At 47.8% G+C, this 17,249-nt stretch overlaps 1 protein-coding gene across 1 annotated transcript in view; it reads left to right on the top strand.

Annotated features, from left to right (window-relative positions):
* Window positions 1–3,150: 3,150 nt before the first annotated feature.
* Window positions 3,151–17,249, top strand: part of LOC135904999 (uncharacterized) — a 64,260-nt gene continuing 50,161 nt past the window's right edge. The window contains exons 1-3 of the mRNA XM_065435998.1: window positions 3,151–3,239; window positions 8,036–8,134; window positions 10,135–10,176. Coding sequence (XP_065292070.1) covers window positions 3,161–3,239; window positions 8,036–8,134; window positions 10,135–10,176 — 220 coding nt within the window. The 5' untranslated portion in view covers window positions 3,151–3,160. The remainder of the gene's footprint in view (window positions 3,240–8,035; window positions 8,135–10,134; window positions 10,177–17,249) is intronic.

Here is a 17,249-nt window from a genome sequence, read left to right as displayed (position 1 = left end):
TTTATGTGTCCTCATAATTTTCGCACAATAACTCGCTTTAACAGGACGACCCAACAATGCGGGTCAGAGGCACGCTCCGCGTAACCATTTATTTGCTGTTCCTCTGACTAAACTTATCTCACTGATTACCGTGGGCACGCACGGTGATTAGTGCTTGTGCAATGTATCTTTGTGTGTCCTCATAATTTTCGCACAATAACTCGCTTTAACAGCACGACACACCAATGCGGGTCAGAGGCACGCTCCGCGTAACCATTTATTTGCTGTTCCTCTGACTAACTTATCTCACTGATCACCGTGGGCACGCACGGTGATCAGTGCGTGTGCAATGTATCTTTATGTGTCCTCATTATTTTCGCACAATAACTCGCTTTAACAGGACGACCCAACAATGCGGGTCAGAGGCACGCTGCGCGTAACCATTTATTTGCTGTTCCTCTGAGTAAACTTATCTCACTGATTACCGTGGGCACGCACGGTGATTAGTGCTTGTGCAATGTATCTTTGTGTGTCCTCATAATTTTCGCACAATAAGTCGCTTTAACAGCACGACACACCAATGAGGGTCAGAGGCACGCTCCGCGTAACCATTTATTTGCTGTTCCTCTGACTAAACTTATCTCACTGATCACCGTGGGCACGCATGGTGATCAGCGCGTGTGCAATGTATCTTTATGTGTCCTCATTATTTTCGCACAATAACTCGCTTTAACAGGACGACCCAACAATGCGGGTCAGAGACACGCTGCGCGTAACCATTTATTTGCTGTTCCTCTGAATAAACTTATGACACTGATCACCATGGGCACGCACGTTGATCAGTGCGTGTGCAATGTATCTTTATGTGTCATCATAATTTTCGCACAATAACTCGCTTTAACAGGACGACCCAACAATGCGGATCAAAGGCACGCTCCGCGTAACCATTTATTTGCTGTTCCTCTGACTAAACATATCTCACTGATCACCGTGGGCACGCACGGTGATCAGTGCGTGTGCAATGTATCTTTACGTGTCCTCATGATTTTCGCACAATAACTCGCTTTAACAGGACGATCCAACAATGCGGGTCAGAGGCACGCTCCGCGTAACCATTTATTTGCTGTTCCTCTGACTAAACTTATCTCACTGATCACCGCGGGCACGCACGGTGATCAGTGCGTGTGCAATGTATCTTTATGTGTCCTCATAATTTTCGCACAATAACTCACTTTAACAGGACGACCCAACAATACGGGTCAGAGGCATGCTCCGCGTAACCATTTATTTGCTGTTCCTCTGACTAAACTTATCTCACTGATCACCGTGGGCACGCACAGTGATCAGTGCGTGTGCAATGTATCTGTATGTGTCCTCATAATTTTCGCACAATAACTCGCTTTAACAGGACGACCGAACAATACGGGTCAGAGGCATGCTCCGCGTAACCATTTATTTGCTGTTCCTTTGACTAAACTTATCTCACTGATCACCGTGGTCACGCACGGTGATCAGTGCGTGTGCAAGGTATCTTTATGTGTCCTCATAATTTTCGCACAATAACTCGCTTTAACAGGACGACCCAACAATGCGGGTCAGAGGCACGCTCCGCGTAACCATTTATTTGCTGTTCCTCTGACTAAACTTATCTCACTGATCATCGTGGGCACGCACGGTGATTAGTGCGTGTGCAATGTATCTTTATGTCTCCTCATAATTTTCGCACAATAAATCGCTTTAACAGGACGACCGAACAATACGGGTCAGAGGCATGCTCCGCGTAACCATTTATTTGCTGTTCCTCTGACTAAACTTATCTCACTGATCACCGTGGGCACGCACGGTGATCAGTGCGTGTGCAATGTATCTTTATGTGTCCTCATAATTTTCGCACAATAACTCGCTTTAACAGGACGACCCAACAATGCGGGTCAGAGGCACGCTCCGCGTAACCATTTATTTGATGTTCCTCTGACTAAACTTATCTCACTGATCACCGTGGGCACGCACGGTGATCAGTGCGTGTGCAATGTATCTTTATGTGTCCTCATAATTTTCGCACAATAACTCGCTTTAACAGGACGACCCAACAATACGGGTCAGAGGCATGCTCCGCGTAACCATTTATTTGATGTTCCTCTGACTAAACTTATCTCACTGATCGCCGTGGGCACGCACGGTGATCAGTGCGTCTGCAATGCATCTTTATGTGTCCTCATAATTTTCGCACAACTCGCTTTAACCGGACGACCCAACAATGCGGGTCAGAGGCACGCTCCGCGTAACCATTTATTTGCTGTTCCTCTGAGTAAACTTGTCTCACTGATCACCGTGGGCACGCACGGTGATCAGTGCGTGTGCAAGGTATCTTTATGTGTCCTCACAATTTTCGCACAATAACTCGCTTTAACAGGACGACCCAACAATGCGGGTCAGAGGCATGCTCTGCGTAACCATTTATTTGCTGTTCCTTTGACTACACCTTTCTAACTGATCACCATGGGCACGCATGGTGATCAGTGCGTGTGCAATGTATCTTTATGTATCCTCATAATTTTCGCACAATAACTCGCTTTAACAGGACGACCCAACAATGCGGGTCAGAGGCATGCTCCGCGTAACCATCTATTTGCTGTTCCTCTGTCTAAACTTATCTCACTGATCACCGTGGGCACGCACGGTTATCAGTGCGTGTGCAAGGTATCTTTATGTGTCCTCATAATTTTCGCACAACTCGCTTTAACCGGACGACCCAACAATGCGGGTCAGAGGCACGCTCCGCGTAACCATTTATTTGCTGTTCCTCTGAGTAAACTTGTCTCACTGATCACCGTGGGCATGTACGGTGATCAGTGCGTGTGCAAGGTATCTTTATGTGTCCTCATAATTTTCGCACAACTCGCTTTAACCGGACGACCCAACAATGCGGGTCAGAGGCACGCTCCGCGTAACCATTTATTTGCTGTTCCTCTGAGTAAACTTGTCTCACTGATCACCGTGGGCACGCACGGTGATCAGTGCGTGTGCAATGTACCTTTATTTGTCCTCATAGTTTTCGCACAATAACTCGCTTTAACAGGACGACCCAACAATGCGGGTCAGAGGCACGCTGCGCGCAACCATTTATTTGCTGTTCCTTTGACTAATCTTATCTTACTTTCCCAGGCAGGAGGGCGCCAAGATGTATTACTACGGGATCGCAGCGGCCGCTCTGCTGTCGCTCTTTTTGGTACTCATCGCGTACGTCGCCGTCAATACTTGTAAGTGTGCGCCTCAGTTGCACGAACAACCTCGCTGGTTGTATGCGGAAAAAAAGAAAAAAAGAAGCACAAAGGAACATCGCAGCTCTTGTCTCTGTTTGTGCGAACGGAGCCTGCCCGAAAGTCAAGGTGTGACGGTAGCGTGTGAGTTCTTGAGAAAGTCTTCAGGCACATCCGACTGCAAGTGTTTGACAGACTGCACACGCCTATTATAGACACACTGCATGTGTGACCGAAATGACAAAAACAAACAAACAAACAAGAACAAGGACATCAATGACGCACCATTTTACCATGTGCTGCAGTGTGCGTATATGGACAGTTTGCGGTTTGTGTAGGTTACTCGCCTGAGGTGTTTTTTTTTTACCTCGAAGTGTGGCACGTGTAGTTAGCCTGTGGCGATTGTTCCTGCGAATCACTACACCATTGTAAGTCACGAAAACAGCCGATAATTCGAACGAAATCCTGTGCGTCCCTCTTTTGCAGGAGGAGCCACACTCACAGCGAGATTAAATGACGTCACAGCCGTCGCTTCCAGGTCCCACTCGTACCAAGAAACTCCTGCGGGTAGCACAGTAGGCGAATCCCCCCACCCCTTTATGAAAGCATCCAGCAAGAAATAAAAAAATTAGGAAGAACAAATAACAAACAAAGGAGATGAGAAGAAATTAGACCTTTCGTGTAAACACCACATCATGCGTCAGCTTCGGCGTGTGAGAGGTTAGCGCGGAACGATTGAAAGTTGTCCGGGTTGGTAAACCGTTGCATCAACAGGTTATTATTTGACCGTCAACGTTCGCCGACCGGTAGAACACGGCTTCATCTTTCGTTACGCTACCGTGATGGTAAGTGTGCACCAAAACGTGCTGTCAGTGCAGTTCTGTAACGAAAGTGTGCTCCTTGTGGTCGAGGCATGGCACATCCATCACAGCGGTAGCACTTACGTTAGTCAGGCCTCGAATTTTCTACCCGCCGTGGTGGCGTAGTGGCTATCCCTGCCACGGCGGCCCCATTCCGTTGGGGGCGAAACGCAAGAACGGCCGCCGCGTACCGTCCAATGGGTGCACGCTACCCAAGGTGGCCAAAATTACTCTTGTGTCTCCTACTACAGCATGCGTCAAAAGTATGTCGTGGTTTTGCAGCGTAAAACCAGATAATTATAACCCTAAATGTAACCGAATATGTAACCGAAATGTAACCCGATAATTTTGATTAACCTGCGTGAAAAGGAATTGTGGCGCCTATATAAGCAGATATATTTAAGGAGTGTTTGAATGTGTCCATCATTGACTATTTAGTGCCGTCTTTCCCGGAAAATGTTTAGATAAGATTTGCGTCTTCCTTATTTTCGCAACTCTAGGACCTTTCACTTGATAGTTGGCGCCTGTGTTGGTTTTTTCTTCATTCCTTTTTACGTCTGGCTTAAACAGTGCCAGAATCCAGGAATGACAGGAATGTCTCATATCAACGCTGGTAAAAGCAGCGAGCTAGAACCCATGCTGCCAGGTCAATACGTAACATCCTCGCACCATCACCTCGCAAAATGGTATTTTGTTCTAATTTCACTATTGATAAGTTATCTTCAAAAAGTATTTCGGTTGACTGCTCTGTAGAATGGCTTTTGGGTTGCAACTTCCCGTGCGTCATCAAAATTTTGCCTGGACCTGGCTGTGCAGCTTGTATGATTTCTTTTCGCGGATGAAAAAGCTAAGTTTTCTATGCTTTCTTTTCTTGTTTTTGGTCTTCCCGTTCTGCGTAATAAAGTTCAAAATTTGTAAGAAACGGTAATATAGGTTTAAAATAATGAGCTATACCACAGTGAGACTTAAAGATTATTGGGAAGTCGAAAGATCTAAATCGTGGGACACTACCGAAACCGACTAGCAGGGATACAAACATATCGGAAATATGTTTTCGGCTACAATGACGATAAGCGTTTTGTTCCGCGTGGCTATTTGACAGCGCAGCTCTTAGGCGCCCGTTCCTACTTTGAGCGTCCGCGGCGTTGTACCTCATAAAGGCCGATCCACACGACGGACCAAGTCTGCGGGCCGCTCGGTCACGTGATGCGACGTCACGGCCCGGCGCGGTCCGGTCCGGCGCAGAGCACATCCACACGGCGGACCGCATAGCAGACAGCAGAGCAGACCAACCAGCTACACTCTCGGCCAGAGTGTTATCATTGTTATCATTCCGGCTCGAGTCCCACAAAGCCGGGAACTGCTCAACGAGGTATACAAAATGAAAAGACCTCGTCACTCCAAGAGGACACGGTGTTTAAAAAATATGTCTGCTGCACGCACGTGTAGTCGGAACGGCGGACATGAAACTACTGGCTTGAGACTGGCTTTTGCTGAGCCGAAAACTAGATTGGATTTGGCTGACGACACTCTGTTGCCGGACAACATTCGTTGGCTAAGCCAAAATCGCTGCGGTTTGCATGCGGTCCGCCGCCAAAACGAAAGCAGGAAAAGCCTCGGCGATTTGTTGGACCGCGAGGGCCGCGGTCTTGCGCGGGCCAACGGCGGTACGCAGGAACTGGTGACTTCCTATCACGTGATGTGCGGACCGCGGTCCAAAAGAGCAATTTGGTCCGTCGTGTGGATCGGCCTTAACCGAGCGAACGCGGAGCGCAGCGTCAGATGAAAGATGAGCGCACGAGGAAGAAAGTGGAGGAGGAGCGGATGAGAGAGGGCCTGAGTTGCAGCCACGGCAACTGCAGCCGCATGGGCGATCTCATCTGCGCTTCCGGGAGGGGGGGGGGGGGCGCAGGGTGTCGCGAGGTGGGGAGGGCTACGCTCGTCCGCGGCGTCAGCTGCTGAGGTCAGTCCGCGGTACCAGCGTGTACCAGCTGCACCTCCTCAAAAAAAAAAAAAAGCTTCCGGCGGGCGTCTTGCTTCTTTTTATGCCTGACATGTCGCCTATTAACAAAAGCGCATATTCTTCGAACGCCCGCCCTGGACAATTACAGGATGGTACGCGCCTTCAGGCAGACGAAGGGCCTGCTGAAGGTAATAGCTGCATTATTGCGCGCGCACGCACGCACGCGCATGCACGCACGCACACACACGCACACAGGAATTTCAACACTGCGTAGCCACCCGCATTCTGTTAATGCGCCTTTTCTGGCTTATCAAGCCTTCTGTTCACGTAAAGGTGGCTTTTCTTTCGGCATTGCAGAAGGGTAATTTACTAATAAAGCTCAAATAATCTTCCTCTTTAGTGTCCCTTTAAGGTCTATTTGAAATGACGTCAGAGCCTTCTGCTTCGTTTAATTCCTACACTCCATGTTTAACCGTTTGATGTCCACGCTGACAGGTCGCATTAGACTCGTAATAGGAGCGCGTGTTTGTTGATGGGGTCTTCGTAATATTGGACCAGTGAGTGTTGAAAAGGCTGGTTTGTATCATGTAATGCATTGTGCCTGCTCAATCCAATATACAGCCATGCCCTAAGCTAATTTTATCACTGCCATGTTTCTCTGTCCTTCATCGTCAGCATGAGCTCAGTGCAGGGCGAACATCGTTTCCTGCGATCTCCGATTACATCTGTCTTGGGCTAGCTGGTTCGAACTAACGCTCGCAGATTTCCTGATTTCAACACCCCGCCTAGTTTCCTGCCGTCCTCGACTATATGCGATTCCTTTCCCTTGGCACCCATTATGTAACTCTACTGGCCCACCTGTTATCTACCCTGTGCATCACATGACTTGCTGAGCTTCATTTTTTTTATTGCAATAGCAACTATATGAACACTCGAAACCAATTCATGCCGTCGTTGTCGGCATCGCCACGAGGTACCGCTTATATTGAGGTATATCTATGCTATACTGCCTTGCTGTATTATATGCGCTATATGCGGGTTATATTGCCACACCATTGTGTCACTAAATTTTCTCGCACCAGGTCCTATATTCTCGACAACATTATCGGTCAGAATTTCGAGAATGGCTGCCCACGAACAATGTTTCTGAAACAAAACATCGACAGCACATGCCTTTCGTCTTCAATCTTGCCAGACTTTGTGCGCAACAATAACTGAGCTCCAAGCTTAAAATGATGTAATTTCATTGCCACGGTTGTGCACTACCTCCGGAATGGAGGTAGTGCACTACCTCCACGAAAGAGGTTTGAAACATATCACAATACGGAAAAGGGGTGGTAAATTTGCTAAGATAGACGTTGAAATTTCTTAACACGAATAGATGCAATTGTCAGGTGGCCTATATGGTTCATACAGAGGACCCTAGCACAAGAGATCGTTTTTACTTAGCCAGTTTACGTTTACTTCAATTCGTACGACCACTACACTTAGGAGTTTTGCGCTTCATGTAATATTTCAACACGTTGCTGTCGCATTCATTGCTTCGCCGGTTTGGCGAAACTGTGAATTTTCTTCCCCTAATGTTAACAAAAATATAGGCTATATCTGTTTGTTCTCTAATTCACACCGCTCTCTTCCTAACGTTTAAAGTTATGTCTGACATTTTTCGTTCCATCGCTCTTCGCGCCGTCCGATAACTCGCTCTCGAGCTTCTGTGTTAACCTCCAAGCTTTTTTTTGCACCATATAGTAGCACCGGTAGAATGCAATGATTGTACACTTCTCGTTTCTCTACTAGATGTACAGTAAGGCTGTAATGCTCTGCTTCGGAATTGTGTAATTCAACCATACGTAGATGTTTACCGTGACGCCGACGGCTTCTCCGTGCGGTAATGAGAAACACTATCCTATAGATTTATACGCCGACTGATGGCGATGAGTGACAACCGACTGAACCCGAGCGCGCGCCCATAGTCGCAGCATCCGCCGGGGCCCAAGACAGGAATGGCGACTCCACCACGTCGCCGCTGTTCGTGTACGGAAAAGACCCCCCCAAGACCAAGCATAGACATGGTATGACTGGTACCAGTCGACTGGTGCGCACACTGGAATAACACGTGCTTTTTTACACAGTGAACATTTTAGCGTGCAAAATGGTGCTAGTTTGTCTCATATGGCAACGCCCTGAACCTTAAGGTTTTGAAAAACGCTTACTGTATGCGATAGCGATCTTGAACTGTTCCTAGGACTAGAGGAGCTGCAGCCATAAAACCCAGTATCAGTCCTAGTCACAGGGTGCGTACCGAAATCTCAGACATCAGATTTTGACAGCGATAGCAGCTAAAGCTAGCTTAATTGATACACTTTTACTGCCATCTTTTCCAGCTATCATCATGCTTACTTTCCACAAGAAGTCCCCAAAAAGACGCAAAAGAAGTTAATTTGTTCCATTAAGCAACTTGATTTTACCTCTTGAGGTTGAAGACGCCATCTATGGGACGAGCAAGCACCACTTTGAATGCAGAGTTTATTACAGCCATATACCGTATGTATGGCGTATCTGTGGCGCCCTTTTAATGAATTCGAGAAATACCGTGCCGACACCTTTTCGGATAAATCATGCTGTCTTGTCAAGAACTAAACAAAAAAAGGCTATGGTGGCGCTTGTGCACCTTCTGTCCTACGAAGGAATACCTAAAGTCAGGTGTACAGCTGAAACAGCAGGTGTGACTCGGAAGTCTCCCGTTCCAGCTCGTCATAAGACTTGTTCGCCTGCCGCTATTCGTTTTCTTGTACCTTTGAGCGTGGCATCTTAAGCAAGACGAAAGGTAGGGGTCTTCATAAGCTTAGTAGCAACGTTCTAGTTCCGAAACTTAGTTTATTATGGCGCAACTATCCTTGGAGTAGCTGCGCGATGACAGTTTTGCGCTTAAAAGTTCCGCCTTAATATGGTAGCAGCGTAAACATGACGAAGTGCGAAACAATCTGGCAATTTCGTTACCGTGTCATTGCTAGCACTGGCGTGGCTTGTTTACCTGATTTCACCAACTGTCCTAAAGTATCTGGAAATAAGTGAAGGAAGGCAGATGATTGTGCGCAAGCAATGGACGTTGACTTCGTTGTAGAGTACAATACTCGCTTTTGTACTGGAGGCCAAGACTAGGTTATCTTACGCAACAACAGTGCTAACGGGTTGGGAAGAACATCAGCCGAGCGTACACAAGAAGCGCTGTGGAAGAACCGTCTATGTATAGGGACTCAGTCGTTCCCGCAGGCAGATGCTGAGGCTGAACTCGCAGTCAGGGGCTGAATTCCGCGGCATGGTGGCCACTTTCTTTCGACGAATGAATTCTGAATCAAGGCATCGATGCGCAAAACGCAGGCGTACGTTCACCATAGCCCGACGTCAAAGGCGATGAGCGGTCGGCATGGTGGGGCCCGTCGCACTTAAGCTTCGCAAATCACTTTGGCTTGTGTTCTTTGTCACCTTGCTTTTTTTGGAGTGGCTGACTGTACAAACGCCTACATAGCCTCTTTGTAACCTACCATCTATTCTCTCCACTGTCCTGACTGCCTATGTTTTACTCGCGAACCTTCATCGCTTTCTGCTAGCCGCTTTTCAGCTGTCAGCCGCGATGCTAAAATTGCAATCAGCAGAAGTTTTCTTGTACTTCTTTCTTTCTACAATTGGTGCAATAAAACAAACAATTACTACTACTGCTACTTTGCCTTGTGACGAAGGCGCAGCGAATAATTTTTGCTCAAGGTTCTTTTTCCTGCTTTTTTATACTGTAAGATCCCTATATCACTCTGGCGCTCCAGTGTTAGAGGAATATACCACTGCTGAAATCGGACCGTTTGAAACATCCCATTATGTGAGCATTAAACTACGAAACAGATCATATTCACTACGCCTGCAGGTAGAAGTAACCTGACACTTTGCAACAAATCGGCTTGTTATACTAGCAGGTTGCTGTTGCAACTCCTGTTTCAATATTAGTGAAAGCTCACTTTATATCCTTTTGTCGGTCCAATTTCCATGTTGTCTGCAATAAAACCTGCAACCTTGGAAGAGACGACGACCACAACGACAACGACGACAACGACGCGCCCCCGTGAGTGAAACAATCTTTGCAACCTTGACACACACACACACAGACACACACACACACACACACACACACACACACACACACACACACACATACGCGCGCGCACACACACACACACACACGCGCACCACACACACACACACACACGTACACACGCACACACATTGTATTTAGAATCTCAAGTAGTACACACAAATCATCCGAAATCAGTAGCTTAAAGGAAGACAGGGCAAAAATTGCAAATCACTTAATTTGTACCGAAACCAGATATTGTAAACCAGATATTGGTTCATCTGTTAGAGATTAGAGAAGGGACAAATTTGCTACAGTATTTCGGAACTTACTAAAAATTATAAAAATGTTTACGTTGGTTTCGCAGAAGTCGCACATAAACACAAGTAATATTTCCTAGATCAATGTAGGATACATCAATATTGTCCGTAAAAAGTAATAATTAGGTTAACAGAGTTGTTACATCCATTTTTATTGCCAAGTTACAGAGCTATAAACTTATTTCTTGTGTTCTTTTGCAATTTTACATAATTTCGTTATATATTGTTACCTTGACGATGTCATCGCCTTCGCATCGACATTTGAAAGCCATCTAAGCTGCTGTCGGCAGTTCTAGAAGTTTTCTGACATGCAGGCCTTCAGCTCAACTCTGCCAAATGGCGTTTCGCCGCCGCGATATCACTGCGCTTGGTCACTTTGTGAGTGCTGAAGGCGTGCAACCTGAGCTAGAAAAAATTCGCGTTGTCAAAGACTTCCATATGCCACGTTCCACTAAAGGCGTACGAAGCATTGTCGGCTTGTGCTCCTGCTTTCGATGTTTTGTCAAGAACTTCGCCGACGTTGCCCGTCCACTCACGCAACTCTTGAAGAAGGAAACGTCATTTTCTCGGGGTCCTGAACAGGCCACTGCGCTTCACACGCTCACAACTTTACTTACGTCACCACCCATGTTGTCCCATTTTGACCCGTCAACCACCACTGAACTTCGCACCGACGCCAGTGGACATGGCATCGGCGCTGTTCTTACCTTGCAGCAACAAGGACGTAACCACGTCATCACCTATGCCAGTTGCCTTCTTTTCTTTTCAGAGTGCAAATTTTCGATCACTGAGCGTGAGTGCCTCGCACTAGTTTGTGCTGTCAGCAAGTTTTGACCATACCTGTTCGGCCACACCTTTTCGGTCATCACAGACCAGCATGCAGTTTGCTGGTTTTCTTCCCTCAAAGATCCGACTGGACGACTTCGTCGCTGGACAATGAAACTGCAAGAGTGCAGCTTTGATGTCACAAGTCTCACAGACTGCACCAGGATGCGGACTGACTATCCATCCCGTCATCCAGTGGGTCCTCCCGACTTGTCAGCACACGATTCGGACGCCTCTGTCTTCGCGATATCCGATTTAACCGACATACGCAGCGAACAGCTCCGCGATGCCAATTTGCGGTCAATTATCCACCGTCTCCGCTCTCATCACTCTGTCCCGTCGCTGCAATTATTTTTGGTTCGTGACGGAATCTTATACAGACGCAACACCAGCTCCGATAGCCCATAGCTTCTACTTGTTCCCGAAACACTCCGTTTCACTGTTCTCGAACAGCTTCATGACGCCCCAACCGCTGAACATCTCGGATCAACTCGCACGTACGATGGTGTTCGGCGTCGGTTCTTCTGGCTAGGCCTCCACTGCTCTGTGCGCTGAAACGTTGCCTCTTGTAAGTCTCTTCAACCCATAGACATTCGCGATGTCCCGTTCTACCGCGTCGGCCCGATCTCGTCGGGCCATTCCCGACATCTCTGACTGCAGGAACAAGTGCAGTGCCGTAGCTACGGACTGCGTGACACGATACGCTATCACGCGGGCACTGCCGGGAAGCTGTGCCACTGAAGTTGCGGAATTTATCCATTACGACGTTATTCTTCACCACGGCGCTCCTCAACAGCTGCTGACGGACCATGGTCGCTCATTTCTGTCCAAAGTCGTCGACGACATTCTCCGTTCGTGTTCCATACGTCATAAGCCAACCGCTGCCTACCATTCACAAACCAAGGGGCTTACCGAGCGCCTCAACCACACGCTGACCACAATGCTCTCCGTGTACGTTTCCTCAGCCCACCCTGATTGGCACAGCACCTTACCTTATGTGACATTTGCCTATAACTCGTCACGCCATGACACTGCTGGCTATCCCCCTTTTATCTCTTGTTTGGCCGCTATGTCAAATTGCCATTCGAGACTCTTTTACTATCACCTGTGCACCCTGTTACAGACTACGCCCGCGATGCAGCTTCTCTGGCTGCAACGGCTCGCCAGATTGCAAGGGGTCGTCTTTATGCCTCCCAGCTGTGCCAAAAGGCCCGCTACGATCGCCATCACAGTGTCGTTAACTACCCTTTGGGTTCTTTGGTCCTCCTCTGGATGCCTTGCCGCCGCGTTGGCTTGTCCTCAAAGCTTCTTTCCTGGTACTCCGGGCCTTACAAGGTCCTACGCCAGGTCACTGACGCCATGTGCGAGATAGCTCCATTGGATAGTCGATCATCTGCCGCGTCCGCCACTGATATCGTGCATGTCTCCCGACTTAAGCATTATTTGCCGGACGCGATCCACCTGCTCCTTAGGCGCCGAGATGGGGCTCTCGCCGGCGGCGGTTCTATGTTACGCGCTATTCCCGAGCACTGAAGCACGCATTCTGCCGAGCATGGAAGAACGCGCCGGAAAGACGGGAAGACGACGATCAGAGTAGTGCTCGTGTTGTAGTTCTAGCTGCCATCTAGCCTGCAGCCGTCTCTCGCTGTATATATCTTGTAAATACAATGTTGTGTCCGTTTTGGCTACTCTCATCCGCGTAACATTATGTCTTGCTTAGATTATCCCACAAAATAAAAGAGCGCCCCCACGGTGTCACGTGATGCGCTAAATTTGAATCACCCACACTAAAACAAACTAGCTGACGTAATCCACACGTGACCCTTCTCTCTGCCGCTCTCTGCGAATCAACCAGTGGTGAAGTCACACAATAGATACCGCCTAGTACAAAACATGTGGGGCCAATACGGTATTCATATTTCGTAACTTTCTGGCTTACAAAACTTTTGTTCTAGTTTAAATGACGAATTTGTCATTAAACAAGCCTAACTATTGTATCAAACTTGATTTAATAATTTCTGTTTGTGTTCTTTTAACTATATCTTGTGCCACATTAAGAATGTTAAGTTTGAGTTAGTTGGCTTTGATCAACTGAAAATTTAAAACTGACTTTTGAGTGAAGACATGAGCCGAGGAGCAGTAAAGGACAAAAGCTTTTCGTTGTCCGCCTTTCAGTTCACGTCCTCGTCAAGAATTCCTGATGTTACACTTGAACCTTCAGTTTCTTCTGAATGAAAACTTTCTAATAACTTCATTCACGATGCTGCATTGTTCAATATAGAAAGTCTGCTACGCTGCGTTTCTTTCTCTTCCTTTTTCGCCACCTGTCTTCCAGGCATTGTTAACTGAAGTAGAGCATGAGATCGGGCTAACTGGTTTTCAGTCTTTTTAAACTGTGCGAAACCAGACGTAAGAAGAAGAAGAAGAAAAAAAGGGGGGGGGACGTTGACAAGCTCTGCTATCGAAATATTTTTTACGTTTTCAAGAGAGCAAACAGATGTACGTGAGTTTACTTGCGATTTAAAATAACGCCAAACACATTCAGATGATATATGATATTATATTCCGCTTAATTACTTGATTAACTAAGATTAAATATGCAAGATTTTTAACATTTACTGTAGGGCCAAGCGCATTTCGTTGCGTTGTAGAGGAGGTTCAGTAACGAGCGATACAATTTTTTGTGGCGACGTGCGTGCTGCTTGGTGAATTTTTTCACCACCCGCGAAACAGAAAACAAGACCACCTGACTGCGCTCATCCGCTGTCCTATTGTAGCGCTGTCAATTGCGGCTCGTGTGGAAGAACCGTGCGCGCGGACCGTGGAGAGGTGAGCGGCCGCGGCTCTAGGCATCGGCTTCACAGTGCGTCAGCATCTCTGGCGGTGGCTCATGGAAAGGAAGCGTCGTCGTCTCTGATAAGCGATAGGCTCGACGCATGGTTGATTTTGCGTCGCAAGACGGTTCACTCGATTTCACGGACGGAAAGCGAAAGTGATTCTGACAAACTTCAGCCAGGAGTTCAGGCACATCAAGGGCACGGCGATGGCATACACATAGGTAATTGTGGAAACCAGCAATGAGTCTGTCTTGTAAGATTCTGCCGCATCTACCCTCACGACCATAGTTAAAGTAAATCCAAGTCACCCATGAGAAAGCAGCAACAGTTCAGGACCCTTATCCGACAGCTTTTCAAAGACAAAGACAAAGACAGCTTTTCAACGTCATCGAGGATTCGACAAGCACCAGTTGCAGAGCATCACATGATCTAAGAGTGCGCTCGACCACTCTGCCGGAGCTCTTACAGAGTTTCGAAGCGAGAACGTGAAGCTATTAGGAAGCATGTCGATGAACTGCTGCGCGACGATATCTTCCAGCCGTCGAATAGCCCGTGGGCATCTCCTGTAGCCTTGAAGAAAAAGTCGTAACCATACGTTTCTGCGTCGATTATCGTCGGCTGAACAAGATCATGAAGAAGGACGTATACGCCCTCCCACGGAAAGATGACGGATTGGATCGGCTCTGCAACGCTAAATACTTCTCGTCGATGTATCTCAAGATGGACTAATGGTAAATAGAAGTCGACGAGACAGATCGCGAAAACACCGCCTTCATCACACCAGATGGCCTCTATGAGTTCAAGGTCCTGCCATTCGGACTGTGCCCGGCGGCTGCAATGTTCCAGCGTGTGATGGACACGGTTTAGCAGGATTGAAGTGGCAGACCTTTCTTGTTTACTTGGATGACGTCGTCGTTTTCGCATGAAATTTCAACGATCACTTTAGGCGGACTGCGGCAGTACTAAAGGCCATCAAGTCATTCATTCTGAAGCTGGAAGAATTTCGCTTCGCTTCTGTTTTTAAGCAACCACATCAGCAAATCTGGAGTCCGCTCTTACGCGCATAAGACAGCTGCCGTCGCAAAGTTCAGCAACCCATCGACAAGAAGGCAGTGCGTAAATTCCTTGGCATGTGTGCCTACTACAGGCGCTTTGTAAAGGAATGTTCACGCATCGCTGAGCCGCTGCCACATCTGACTAAATGGGATGTCGTGTTGAAGTGGGGAAACTACTCAGATCGACGCATTTCAGGAACTCAAACGACGCATGCAGTCGCCACCGGTACTTGCGCACTTCGACGAGGAAGCCAATACAGAAGCCCACAGTGAGGCCAGTATAGGTCTTCGTGCCGTCCTAGTTCAGAGGAAACACAGATTTAAACGGGTGATAGCTTACGCTAGCCGGTCGCTGTCAAAAGCGGAAGGCAATTATTCAACTGCCGAAAAGGAATGTCTCGCCATCATTTGGGCTACAGCGAAAATGCGCCCTTACCGTTGGCAGGCCGCTCAAAATAGTCTGCGAACATCACGCGTTGTGTTGGCTAGCGAATTTAAAAGACCCTTCAGGATGGCTGGAGCCTCATAGTGCAATAGTGTAAAGTCACTATAATATACAAGTCCGGACGAAAACACTCGGATGCCGGTTGCATATCACATGGCCCCAGTGACCCGCCGCCACAATATGATGATGATGATGACGCATTCATTGGAATAATAAGCGCGGAAGACTTCGCTTAACCGCAACGAGCAAACCTGGAGCTAAAAAGCCTCGTCAAGTATTTGGAAGGGAACACCGACGTTGTCCCTAGGGCATTTAAGCGAACATTGTCTTCGTTCTCACTTCAGCACAACCAACTCGTAAAGAACTTCTCACCAGTCGGTGCCAACTATCTCGTTGTTGTTCCCTCAGCCCTGTGTCCAGAAGTACTGCCCGCCCTACATGACGATCCGAACGACAGGCGCCTCAGATTTTCCCGGACGCTATCGAGGATACAGGAAAAGTATTACTGGCTACGGCTTACCACTGGCGTCGCCCGTTACGTCAAGACATGCGTCGGCTGTCAGCGACGGAAGACGCCACCGACAAGGCCAGCAGGATTACTACAGCCGATCGAGCATCATTGCCGACCATTTCAGCAGATCGAGATGGACTTGTTGGAATCATTCCCGACGTCAACATCCGGAAATAAGTGGATCATCCTGATGAATGACTGCTTCAGGTTGTTCGGTGAAGCGAAAACATTGCCAAATGGTAGTCCAGCAGAAGTGGCGAAATTCTTTGCCGAGAGCATCCTGCTGCTAAATGGTGCTCCAGAAGTCGTAATCACCGGCAGAGGAACGGAGTTTACAGCAGAGCTCACCGAAGCCACTCTGCAATACAGCCGGACAAGCCACAGGAGGACAACTGCCTACCAACCACAGACGAATGGTCTTACGGAGCGGCTGAACAAGACTCTCGCCGACATGCTAGCAACGTACGTTGAAGTCGAACACAATACGTAGGATACCGTCGTGCCGCACGTAACCTTTGCTTAGAACATGGCAAGAAACAACACAGATCACGCTGTTCAAGCTGATTTGCGGAAAGAACTATACGACTACTCTCGACGCCATACTGCCGCACGTCACCGACGATGAAAATGCCGTCATCGTCACCTATCTCCAGCACGCCGAAGAAGACCGGCAGCTCTTCCGCCTGCGCATCAGGAACCAGCTGAGGACGGCCAACACTACAATCTTCGAAGACACTACGTGGAATGCCAGCGAGGCGACCGTGTTTGGGTCTGGACAAGGACTCAGTGAAAAACTTTACGCCGCTATTTCGAACCCTACGAGATCATCCGGTGCATTGGCGCACTCGAATATGAGGTCGTGCCAGACGGCATTTCGCTATCACAGCGGCGCCGCTCATGACCTGAAATAGTTCATGTTGTGCGGCTTAAGCCGTTCTACCAGCACTAACGAATTTTGGGACTTTGCATAGCTGAACTTAGGACTTCCTTTTTCCTTAGTGTGTAAATTTGGACTTTGTTTTTTCTTGTTTTCTTACTTTATTTATAAGTGTCCTGTTTGTTTTTTTCTTC

Source organism: Dermacentor albipictus, chromosome 6 (genome assembly GCF_038994185.2).
Source record: "Dermacentor albipictus isolate Rhodes 1998 colony chromosome 6, USDA_Dalb.pri_finalv2, whole genome shotgun sequence".
Lineage (NCBI taxonomy): Eukaryota > Metazoa > Arthropoda > Arachnida > Ixodida > Ixodidae > Dermacentor > Dermacentor albipictus.
This window is presented reverse-complemented; position numbering and strand designations above follow the sequence as displayed.